The sequence below is a fragment of the Dunckerocampus dactyliophorus genome, chromosome 21 (assembly GCF_027744805.1).
Source record: "Dunckerocampus dactyliophorus isolate RoL2022-P2 chromosome 21, RoL_Ddac_1.1, whole genome shotgun sequence".
Taxonomy (NCBI): domain Eukaryota; kingdom Metazoa; phylum Chordata; class Actinopteri; order Syngnathiformes; family Syngnathidae; genus Dunckerocampus; species Dunckerocampus dactyliophorus.
The window spans coordinates 11,699,503-11,711,972 of record NC_072839.1 but is presented as its reverse complement, the minus strand read 5'-3'; the positions used below and the strand labels follow the sequence as shown (position 1 = coordinate 11,711,972).

At 41.0% G+C, this 12,470-nt stretch overlaps 1 protein-coding gene across 3 annotated transcripts; it reads right to left on the bottom strand.

Annotated features, from left to right (window-relative positions):
* Window positions 1–204: 204 nt before the first annotated feature.
* Window positions 205–9,117, bottom strand: sgk3 (serum/glucocorticoid regulated kinase family member 3). 3 transcript variants are annotated; one of them, XM_054765142.1, is made up of 17 exons: window positions 8,914–9,117; window positions 6,085–6,232; window positions 5,916–5,999; window positions 5,761–5,833; window positions 5,609–5,684; window positions 5,442–5,523; window positions 4,792–4,841; window positions 4,655–4,712; window positions 3,615–3,698; window positions 3,410–3,541; window positions 2,904–3,016; window positions 2,777–2,813; window positions 2,124–2,210; window positions 1,386–1,481; window positions 1,137–1,292; window positions 953–1,042; window positions 205–831 (listed from the first exon to the last, which is right to left on the bottom strand). In XM_054765142.1, the coding sequence occupies exons 2-17, from the start codon at window positions 6,160–6,162 to the stop codon at window positions 661–663; spliced, it is 1,467 nt and encodes a 488-aa protein (XP_054621117.1). In that variant the 5' UTR covers window positions 6,163–6,232; window positions 8,914–9,117; the 3' UTR covers window positions 205–660. The 3 variants fall into 3 exon arrangements, with proteins under 3 accessions (XP_054621117.1, XP_054621118.1, XP_054621119.1); XM_054765143.1 differs by having other exon boundaries at window positions 6,085–6,229; XM_054765144.1 differs by lacking the exon at window positions 6,085–6,232.
* Between the last annotated feature and the right edge of the window lie 3,353 nt (window positions 9,118–12,470).

The following is a 12,470-nucleotide window of genomic DNA, read 5'->3' as shown; positions in this document are numbered from 1 at the left end:
CGTTGACATGGCAACCAAGCACGTGCGACAGGAAGGGATAGGTCGTCATTGAAGTTTAGGTCATATAAAATCATCTAATATGATTTTCATTACTGGAGCATAAAGCGACTTAAACCCCGTTAAAGCAAGGCCATGGAGATGTAAAATTTCTGATAACCAACCAAAAAAAATGTATGTAACGAAAAGTAAACAAATGTGACCAATACACAAAAATGCTTTATTCGGTCTCTCCAATAATCCGAGTAATCCAGTCTAGTTTGTCAGGGATATGAAGGCTTTCATAGCAATTACATGGAAAAACATAAATCTACATGTGACAGTGACACGCACATCTGACAGTCCAATTGTGTCCTTTAATGCCCAGTGACCTGTTATGTTTTTTTAAGGCACATTTAAGGAGTGATATCAGTAATGAATATCTTTCCGTATTCCGTAAAATACCATCTTTCATATATATATATATATATATATTTATATAAATACAAATTGGTAAAAAATACATTTTCTATCATATTTTGTTCCCAATAAAATCTGTTTTTAAGTGCTGTTTCATCTGCGCTCCTTTGGATTCATAGAATAAGTGACGTCACTTTCTTCCCTTTAGCTCGTATTATGGATGGATGCTCGTTAAAGGCGTTCGGAGGCCTTGTCTGGAATTTATCATAGGAAAGAGTCATCAGAAGGCGGGGCGTAAGAGAAGCCCACAAAGGCGTCGTCCGCCTCCATCACACTGGCGTTGACGATGGAATGTTCTTGTGTCCAACACACAGAGTGAGGCACCATCTCCTCAGTGAACTCGGGGTCAAAGTTTGAGATATCAGAGAAAGAGCGCTGTGAAGAAAAAAGAAAATAAGTGAGGTTAACATTGCCTTTGGTGGGAGGGATATTAAAACACAGTTAAATAGGGTATTGTTACATTTACAGTATCGTGTTTTGATCTGGAAATATTTACCACATTGGGTGTAAATGGTGGTGGAATCTTCTTCTGTTCAAGGTCAGTCCAGTTGATGGAGGAGAAAAAGTGGTGCGTTTTGATTTCATTCTGAAAACAACAAACATTTAACATCAATACTCAAAGTGGCCGCTGTGTCCACCAGAGGTCGCTGCAGTGTGCAACATTTTGCCATTCCACTCACAAAGTCATCCCTGGCTCCCAGCCTGAGTGCTCCATCTTTCTCCAGCAGGCCTTGCAGGAGAGACCAGGCAGTGTTGGACGCACCGGCTCGTATCACCAGTGGCTTGTGCAGAATGTTGTCATACATCTCATGTGTGTCCCTGCTGTAAAAAGGCGGCTAGAGGAAGAAGGGTGGATGTGTTACAAACCTGCAACTTCTTCAGGGTCAGTGAAAATTGTAAAAATAAAAAAAAAACAAGACATGTGTCACCAAGCCAAAAAGCATCTCATAGAGCACTGATCCCAGACACCACCAGTCCACGGTGTTATCATACGGCTGCTTTCTGAGCACCTCTGGAGCTAAGTACTAGAAAACAAAGAAATATTGAGAGAAACTTAATAGTGCAACTTCTGCAGGAGTCACAAGTAAAAGGAAGTAGTGTTACCCCAAAAGCTGGACAACTTTAAAGGGCAAAAATGCTCTAGGCAACAATTTGTTTTGTTGCGATTTATACATTTTTTTTCTTACAGGAAAATAGAAATAATCCATTCTATATGAGGCCATTGCTGGAAAAGCCCCCTGCATAAAAGGTAACAATTCAGCCTTCTTAATAGTCAAACAAGTGTAAAAATAAGTTAACCATTGTTGATCTGTTGGATAAAAATGTCAGAACAATGAAAAGACAGGTTAATGATGTAATGTGAAAGGGATTCAAAATATGTGTTTCATTGTCACCCTAGTGTAAAAACAAGTTGCTAATGCTAATATTAAAATGTAGGCTTATAGTGATGCTGGAGTGTGTCCACTACTTGTTGAGGTTGCTCGTTCTTTTGGAGTACATGTCACAACAAGCCGAAGAAACAGCCAAGTGTGAGAGAGCCTTGCATTGACATAAGATACAAAATAAGAACAAGTATGCCCCTCTGGTCCTTAGCTTTCTGAGAACAATTTCACTGAATAGCATACTGACTTTACTGTAGAGGTTTCACTTTAACCGTGAAGACGTACCTCAGGTGTGCCACAAAAAGTACTGGTGGTGTCCGTCTGGGAAATACCTTCCTTGCACAAGCCGAAGTCGGTCAAAACGATGTGACCCTTTAAAGAGAAAGGACATGGTGCAGGTTTTTAGCCACACAAGCACTTCATTATCCACCGGACTGAGTGAGGCTATTGTCGGGCCCCCAGAATGCTGGGTGGCAGTCAGTCCCATTCATCGTTCCCGCACGTTGCGCTGGGGCCGGGGTAATGATTACGATGATGAGCTAATCCAATCACATGCATTCTGCAGCAGGAAATAACAGTGTTGTGTTGTGCTGGTGGAAAACATGTGCAGTAGTGCATCTCCTAAATAAACATTAACAAGAAGGGGTTATTGTTTGGCTACTGCGGGGGCATCCTAAAGTGCAGCCCGGGGGCCACTTTCGGCCCGAGGCTTGTTTTTTAAGTAAAGTAAAGTTCTTTGTTAATGAGCTATATTATTAGATATTTCACTAATTTGATTTGTCACCTGTAACACAACAGCTGCGGATAGCTTAGGTTAGCTAGCTTTAATGTACAAAATGTATGAAAGTTCTCTCTCGCATCCTTCTATACATCTGTACACAGAAAAGGTGCGTACACTCCTGCTCTACTGTTTTTATGCATGCATAAATGACACTTACTTCATGGTCCAGAAGGATATTTTCAGGCTTTAAGTCTCTGGAAGAAACACGTTTATTGCTCAATTAATTCCAGAAAAGTCTGTTTAAATTCTTATACCTAAAGTGGGTTTCAATCATTCTTACATACCTATAAACAATGTTGAGGGAGTGCAGATATCCAAGTGCACTCGCCATTTCAGCAATGTAGAACCTGGCTCTGGGTTCTAGAAAGGTCCGCTCTTTTTGTAGGTGGAAGAAAAGCTGGGGAAAAAAAAAAAAAAAAAAAGACAATTCGGAAGAACTGTCAGCACAAGCGCAATAATAAATGAGGGTGAGTCTCATTTAGGACTGTGTAGGTGTACCTCATGTTGTATGGTTAAATACTAATCTCATTCAATAGAAATGTTTTCCCTAACGACAGTGATTCACAGTCACATGGCAGCTTCTGGAAGGAAGTCGCTCATTAAGCTTTATTTGGAAATGGATGTGTGCTTTCTGATAAGAAACACTGACAATTAGCCAGTGTACTCGCAGCAATTCAGCTTCGAGCAACTCCTCTGACAGCAGTCTTTTCCGCTTTCCATCATCAGCTGTTTTTTTTTGTTTTTTTTTTAAACCAGTGACTCACGCGTGGCGAGCTCGGACTCTACTCACTTCCCCTCCGTTGACGAAATCCAAGACAAAATACAACTTGTCTGTAGTCTGGAAGGAGTAATGAAGTCCCACCAGGAAGGGATGCTTCACGTTCTTCAGCAGCACGTTGCGCTCGGCCATGATGTGTTTTTGCTGAGTGGAGACAGGATTGCGTCATCGCGCGTGCGAGACAAATGGACACAATCTCATTTGATAGCAGCCTTACCTCTTTTCTGTTGAGAATGACCTTTTTCTGTAGCACTTTTACTGCGTAATACTTGGCATCCAGTTTCCTCTTGGCAAGGAACACCTGCGTGGAATGGAGGAGACAACATCATTCCTGAATACTACTTCCTCTTGCAGAGCTAAAATTAAATGCTACCCTATGCTATTTAGTAGTCAGGCCTCGGTTTGCGCCGAAAATCTTGCCTCGATTTTCCGTCTGTTTTGCGCTGTGCTGTATCCTTCCGCAGAATCGGGTGTCCAACCAACGGACCCTTTGCGTGACTCACTTTCCGTGTATTTTTTATTGAGTGCGACTGTTCAATAACCCACCATGGGGCGAAGTACAAATATGGCGTTCCTTTCTCTCTTCGTCTTCAATAAAATGTAAAAGTCATGTTAAATGTGCATGTATCAATTTCATTCACCACTTATAATTATTCTGCATTGGTTTCTACATGTGAAACTATAATTATTCTCAATAAAATGTATTTTTGTTCATATATTTGGGTGTCTGGAGCAAATTAATGGGATTTACATAAATTTCCTATGGAGAAAATTGTTTCGGTTTTCATGTGACGTTCTGGAACAAATGAATAATAAACTGCGGTGCCACTGCATTTAGTTAAGATAACCAGGACTGTATACTGTAGGTGCTCTAATTAATGGCTCTCTTGACTTAACCGCCGTGTCTCCTACAGGTACCGGGGCGTGATCTACAAAGGCAAATAACCACGGGCTCTCCAAGTAGCTTGTGGCTGTAGGCCTTTGCAGTATCATTCAGTGGTCAGTATCTAGCAGTTTTAGCTACCTCTGCATGCGCTTTAAAATGTTGGTTGAGCTTCTCAGTGGTTGGCGTACTGTTGTTAACAATGAACTCATTGCAGCATTAACACTGGCTAAGCAACTTGCGCCTTACTGCGACGACAACACTGGTTGTATTGCTGCTGTGTTGTGCAATATACATGTTAATAATCACTATGTTGGCGAGACAGTTATGTTTTCCCAATGGTACTTTCCTGTTATCGGATATTATTTACATACCTTCCCAAAACTGCCTTTTCCTATGACTTTTAAAAAGTCAAAGTCTGTGGGCTTGGCACTGAAAAACAAATGGCAGCAAGTTATTTTCCATGCCGTGGCACATGCAAAACATCACCTACTCTTAAAGGGGAACTTACTGTGGGTTTCCGGAGGGTCCCAGGTTTATGTTTCTGGAAGACGAGTTGTTCTGTTAAAAAAAAAAAAATAAATAAAATAAAATAAAATAAAATATTAGCCAGGAGGTTACTGGGTTTAAGAACCGAAGCCTAGATGGAAATCTATTTTTATTTTCACTGCAGTGTTTCAAACTTTTTACACCACGTGCAATCTCAAAAATATTACCAGCGCTTTTGCTGCCCCTGTTTGCCATCATGGTTTAGCTGGCAACTGTATAAATTGATCTGCATACCACCAGGAGGCTGCGTGCCACGAGTGGTACTCGTGACACAGTTTGAGTAAGCATGGCTTACATGAAGGGTATCCAAAGTGCAGACCAGCTTTTTTTTTTTTCACCCCTACGGCCTCTCCGGCACCACCAAACATGAATTTGCATTCATACACCAGTGTGGGGAGCAGTGGAGGCAAGTTGGGCGAAGTCTTGCCCAGGGACACCAAGATTGTGACTGCTCTATGTCCTGAGCCACCTAAAAAAAAGAAGCTTAGCACACATTGACCTGCATTGGAATGGCTTTTAATGTATAAAATGTATGAATGTGGTCCCCGCTCCCTCTGTGAAAAAAAGTTTACTACCCTGGTCCACGTGACAGGCAGTGCTTCCATTACTTACTTTGTCATCTTCATCTTCGGACGCATCAGAGTTTTGCAAGTTCTCCATTTTGTCCATCAGGAGAAAGCTCCTCACATCAGAACTGCAAATTTTAAAAGGATAACGTGCTAAATTTCAAACGGCAATAGGACGTTTGTGTGTGGGTCTTAATGGTAATTAACCCTTACTGGTTGCAAAGCTGCGGAAGAGAGACAATTCCTTTAATGAATTCATGCAGGCCCGCTCTTCTTTGCTTGATGAACTCTATGACGAAGACATATGCAGATATTTATTGACAGCATGTGGCCACACACGAGCCATGCAGATGAACAACACTTACCAGGTTCAAAATTATCCCCAAATATCCTCTTGGCAGGAATCTTCAAGTTTAACGAAGGAAACTGTTTCTTTAGCTGTGTGAAATGAGGTCCAAGTCATCAGTATGTAGCAACATATAAAAAAGGAGGATTATATGTCAAGATGGCCGCCACTCACTGTGTTGTAAAGTTTATCAAACTCTGCATAGCGTCTGAAGACAAACCACTCCTGCTGTCCAACGTTGACGATGACTTTATAAACCTGATGAAAGCAAAACGTGTCACTCATTTTCAGTGGTTAATGTTGATCAGCACCAATCAACCGGTAATGCCTGGATTTCACACACTGTGAAACGCTTTTTCTTGTCCCTCTGCTCGTTGTGGCAGGGTATGCTGACGTTCGGCAGACTGTTCTGCTCCTCCATCCTCCAGCATTGAAGCGTGCGTGGTGGGAGACTAATGGTTCCTCTTTAAGGATGCAACACCCTCATCCTGCTGTCGCCCAGAGAAAAGAAGACACGACACTTCATTATCCAGGAAGTGGAACTATTTGTTTGGCAAACATGTCTGACCACACCGATATTTGCTGTTGCCGTTTACCTGGTGGGAAGCATATGTACATTTGCAATAGCTCTCAGCAGGGCACGGACCTCCTCCAAGGCCAAACAATCCTAAATGTCAACCTAGTAACCTTCTGTATATACCATTACTGTTAAAAATAATCCATTCCAGGGTCAAACCGGGTCTGCAAGGATTTTTTCTTCTAGTTAATATTCTGAACTGCCATACAAGATTGAAACTTTGGTAGAATTAAAATAAGGCATAATACGCAAAGTAATGAGATTTGAACACTGTCATTGCCACACAAGTGCTTTTCTTTTCCTAAATACCTACTTGCTAAATTTAGGTCCAGCAAGGTCTCGCTTGATGTCTCGTCCAAGTTGTACAACCATAGGGTTGTTTGGCTTTAGAGGTTGCACTGTACATTAATTTTGTCATTGAAATTTATGTATTCACTGAGAAATGACGGGAAATGTTAAAAATGCCTCCTTCCTCTCAACATTTTCGTGTAAATACATTTAAGTGGTGGCCAAGCAACAGCAACACAGTGTCAAAGCCTGCATGCTTCATACAAACCCACTAGTCTCTTCACGTGCACTGCATTTACAACATTCCTGCTGGCTGCCCAAGTGAAACTCACCATTTGACCGTGTGTTACATCACGTCTCCTCAACAAAGCTTTGTCTTCAGATCTGAGTGTGCCCACTGTGTGCAGGCAGTGAGGTCAGCCTAGTTTGTTTAGGACTTTCTTTTGTCTGCGTAGCCACGGTCCTTGTTACTTTCACTGCACATGGGACTGAAAATCCTCCATTGATCCTGCACGAAACACATCCTGACAGGATGTGTTTCATTCTGCTCACGTACGGGAGGAGCTTGGGACTGTTTAGGATGCATCAAACGTGCACTGAGATGGGACTCACTGACGCTACGCCTTCTTTTTTTTTGGCGAGACTTCCAACAGGTTTCACATGCCAAAAAATGAGTCCCTAAAAAAACAAATCTTCAATTCCCCACAAATGAGGCCTAAAACACATCAATTCACCTTCATCATGTGTACAAATTAGCTCAGAGTGCTCTTTTAATCAAACTAGTGTTTTCTTACAGCCCTCAGTCTCCTCTTGGATAAAATTTGCCTCCTTACCTACAATCAAATGTTGAAATGTAAACACAATACACGTCAGTTGTTGCCGTCTCGTTCAGACTGATATACGTTCAATTCAGTGTGGTTTTCACGCCATACCAGGTCTTGAAACCTATCCGATCAGGTTTTGTACTTCCATGCCGAGCTGCCTTACATCTGTACTTGATTCCAACGTCTCATTGACTTGTTTTTTAACATTCCAGGGAGTTTCTGCTCAAGCAGGGGTATAACCTCCAGTATATGTGCAATTTCAGCTGACACAGCTACTCGTACGTGTGGAATGCTGCAGATTACCATGCCTACCAACAGGCAATGCTTAGTGGATTTAATAAAAGGGAATAAAGCTGTTGCCAGCACACCATGCCCCCGTGTTCATACCACGGCATGAACCAACAGGCGCTGACAAGCATAAATATGTGGCGCTACTACAGGGAATCCAAAATAGAATACTTCCTGCTTAGCTCATAACCGTGCCTGTGGATATCCTAAGAGGATGTTGAGCATACTTTTTTCTACTCGTCATAAGCACTTTGAACACGGAGTCAAAGCAGGCGTTGTAAAAAGCCCAAATTTAACAATAAAGTGTGTTTTATTATGGCGTCGGTTTTACTCTGGTACATTAATTCAACTTCCATTACATTCTATAGAAAAAGCTCAATTTTTACATTAAAAAGATGCTTGTGTTGGACCTTAAAGGTTTCAGTGTCGTTCCAACAAGAGGAAATTGAATTATAAGTGAGGAAGTGCAGCTGCAGAAGTGTGTTACATGAACTGAGTCAACCCCATATGGTGGAGTTGGACTAATTCCTGACCTGACGCGACTGTCCAGACCGCTCAAGAAAAAAAGTCCCACGTTTGCAAAAGCGGGGCTTCTCTTCTTTGAGAAAATGTTCTTGAGGGCAAGCCTGAGGAATTCCACTACAATAACACCACCTGTAATGAATAATCAAACCAGTCTGGATGTGTACATTTAGTTTTCAAATAAAAAAAAACAAACAGCCGTGAGCCTCATTACCTAAGAAAGTGAAAGTTGCATCAGAATGTAATACATTGTCATCCTTTTTATGACTGCACAACTCAATTGGTTGCCTTGAGTGCAACACTAAATAAACACCAACACAGTGATGCAAAACAACCTGAAAGTGAGGCAGATCTTTTTACATATTCCAGTTATTTGCTGACGAATGATGGCGACAAATTAACATATGCAACAGACGAGTGAGGAGCCATACACACGCGCGCCCAATTGACGCGTCAATGCAAACACACCAAATGACTGACTTTTGTAATTAGTTGAGCTTCCGTCTAAGAACTTTGTTACGCAACAGCAGTAACGTTACAAACATAATACCAAATACAACACAAAAAGGTAATACATTTAACAGCGTGTTGGCTGAAAACATTAGCCCACCCAGCTAGCCAGTGCTATGCTAGCAACAAGGTAACTTTGAAGGTAAACCAATGCAGCTCGTACCTTTCAGTTGCTTTCATGCGGCGCCCCTTCCAATGGAGAAATGCGACGACTCCAACCTCCAGTTAAGCCAATATCTGACTGGAATAAAGCCCCTGAAAAACTTTAATCCAAAGCGGTGATGTTCTGCTACCTGTACGTCCAGTAAAGAGAAGCAGGAAGCATCCCGAGTGTAGAAAGTTCGGATGAAATTTGTCACGGGACCAGAACGCAACAGGCTTGTTGAAGTAACGAGTACACCGTTCCTTTTCCGGTGTATCCTTTCAAAATATAACATGTCAAAAATATAACAAACATGAGCGAGCCGATAATACAGAAACGGTTTCATAAATGACATTGTCACCACTTTTCAGTTAATGTTAGCAAGATGCTAACATGCGATTAAATCTCCCAAAATCACACTTTTTTTTATTATGTCTTTATCCACAACATCCGGTTTGCTATCATACTTTACGACTGATGAATGTCGCTGCACAGTGCAAATATGTGTTAAATAGGGACGCCTAGAGGACGAGGTGGGAAATGCTAATTAAACTCTCAGTTGTGCAACGTCTCACGATTCTGTAGTAAATACATCAGATCGTGCACACAAATGCTCAACATCCAGTGCTGTAGTTTGGCGTTACACAGAAAAATGTAAAAATCCATACTATACTGTCTCTATATTTAGCACTACATTGTAGAAACAAAATTACAAAAACAGCACAAAAAAGGCACAAAGCCAAAAGAAAAAAATATGTCGATATGGATAATAAAACAAAGATTTGTCTTTAAATATATATAACAAATGCTTACTGTTTTTAGAAAATTAAAAAAGAACAAGCCAAACAACCCAGGGGTGTCCATACAGAAAAAAAATAAAAATCTATTGGAACACTAGAGAAAACACACAAACCTTTCCAAAACCTTTTTGAACTACAAATACTATGATTCTTTATTTCCAACTAAATACAGTAGCCATTTTTCACAAATAGTAACCAACAAAACTAATATATAACAGCTTTTGATGCTTTTTCTATTCAGAAATTAAATAACTATTTTCAACTTTTTTTGGACTTAAGCCAGCCTGCACTTGAAAAGGCTGAGGAGATCGTAGAGGACGCCTGATCAACTCAACTCCAGTAGATTTTCTTCATACTTCAACTATTAACAGGAACTTGTCAGGTTAGGTTGATAACCTTTGAATGAAAGAGGATTAGCATCAAATTACTACTCAGACTAAACACAGTTGTATCTTGGAAGCAACAATAGTTGTTACTTACCAGTGGTCTCTCTGGTCTTCCCTCCTTCCAATCAATTGAGTAGCGTCTTTGTCCAGTTACTTTACTCTCTGCACAACCACCTAGCATCATATCAACGCATGTCATAGGTATATGTCACATAGGTATCAAACAAGTCAGTTTTGCATCATATTCATATCAGAGATTTGAAAGGCATGCATTCTAGCATCACAGTCGTATTAGAATTGTCCCACTATTTGATGAATGCAAGTACAGTCATGTGATGCTTGTGCTTTTCCAAACATATAAAGTTTCTCAAGAACAAGTTAGGCTCCTACGGTGTTTGTTCCAGGGCTTGAAGACTATTTGAATGAATCTGTTGGTGGTGTGACTCATGTCGGCTGAAGGATTCATTTGTGGTGCAATTGGGTCTTTGTCAAACGTATGGGCTTAATAAGGTCTCAGTGTCTTTATCTTTGAGTCTGCTAACCTACTGAAAGTTGCGTTTGGAATACCTGTTTTGTCCTGGGACGAACGGAAGGGGTCTTCCGGAGCGTTTTCTCATTTCTTCCACTGATGGTTTGCCCTTTTTGGGCCATTTCTTTTGGAGAAATTTCCCCCCACGTTGGCTGAATTCGTATTTGTTTCTTGTGGGCCGGTCTTGCGCATTCAGACTTTGAAGAGCTTTCTGAACAGTCTGAATAGCTCCCTTCTGATCTACAGTAGTGGTGTTAAATTGGCTCTTGATTTTACGAGTCCTACTTGAATTACCCGGTTTGTGTTCCATTTAAGATACAAGACAGTTCCATGGGTTTTGTCATCGCCGTGGAGTGTGATTTGTGCAAGCTATTGTCACCCGCCTGCTTCACACTGCCCGTGCCGGGGCTCAAACACAAGCATTTGGGAATGAAGAGTGCTGACCATTGGGCCAAAAGCCTGGACTGTCAACCCTGCGTTCAGCGCAGCTCTTAAGGCCGAGGGAGTGAGGTTTACCAACATACACTTGCGCAAATCTTCGTCGGTTTCTTTTTGAAAGGCTTTGTCATCTTGGTTTGGGAGAACAAAGATTTCCTTAGCTGTTGGAGCTTTGGTGTACGTTTTCCTCCCACTTAGGCGTGTTCCATCCTAAGGTTTCAGGAAAAGTATTGTGCCTTTCGGATCTTTTCAATAAGTTTTTCTTGACAGTTGAGAGAGCTCAAGCTATCAAACACTTGAGAGGTCGTCAGCATAATATCCACACGTTTGTCTCCTTCAAGAACTTTGTGCTCTTGAACTACTCCTTGAAGTAGCTCCTCTTCCATGTGACAAATGTTTACTCGTGCTTGTGTGTTCAGATCAGTTTGTTCAAGAATGTTTTCTTGATCTTTTAGAAATGATAACAACTTGTTGAACTGGTTGGATGTTGAAACACTGTTTTCTTTGAAAAATTGGACATTCCTTTAGAATGGAGTTGGGTAGTGTTCTTTCCACTGATGCCACCTTAAGTAGGTTTTCTGCTGCACCAGAATTTCTACTTTGCTTTGCTTCCTTCCAAGTGCTCTTGAGCCGCTATGTTTTTCTTTCCATCAGATGCTTCAAGGACTACAGTGGTCCCAGTCCACTGCATCACGTGCTGGAAAGATGGTACAAATGTGATAAAAAAAAAATAATTTTGTTTGCAAATATGTTATTGCTGTCAAATAAATTATTTTTGTTTGCTTTTCTTCTTTGAAATCCCTTTTTTGTTTGATTAAATACACATTTCTCGACATTGATTTTGTCCACTGGGTGGCAGCAGAACACCGCAACAGTTCAAATCTGTAGTATCTGTATAAAAAAAAAAAAAGAAAATAGGGAAAAAAGTGATTATGCATTGCATAGACTCTAACTTAACATAGCTGTTAGGAGTTCATTTGAATGCATGTAGGAAACCTGCTGGGACAGGCTCCGGCTTACGCGTGACTAACTCAAAATGTATTTAGGTTTTTTGTAGTGACTTCATTTATGTCAAACAATTGTAAGAAAATTAAAAAACTATTTTGTTGCTATTGTTACATGGTCTTATAAATGTACAAGTTTAAAAAGTATCGGTATCGCAATATTCCAGTATTTACTTGGCATCGGATCGATACAGACATTTTCAGTATCGTCCACCCCCTGTTAATGGCACTTGCAGCAGTGAAATTAATTATTGGCTTAAACCCCTTGAAGGGCCCCTTGAAGGGCCCCTTGAAAGCCTCCACAGCCCACTTTAGGACACTGCCTCCCGCATGAAAGACCTATTTTACTCCACACAAGTGACAGGAGCACTTGTCCGACTCCTCAAATTCTGCCCCAATCATAAGAATCCTTCTCTGACTG

Excerpts from the sequence above, each read along its gene's own strand:
- sgk3 (XM_054765142.1), bottom strand. The coding sequence starts at position 6,162 with ATGGAGGAGCAGAACAGTCTGCCGAACGTCAGCATACCCTGCCACAAC. Across the intron at positions 2,814-2,903 it reads TCCCTCAACATTGTTTATAG|AGACTTAAAGCCTGAAAATA; the intron begins GTATGTAAGAAT and ends TGTTTCTTCCAG. Across the intron at positions 2,211-2,776 it reads ATATCCTTCTGGACCATGAA|GGTCACATCGTTTTGACCGA; the intron begins GTAAGTGTCATT and ends TTCTCTTTAAAG.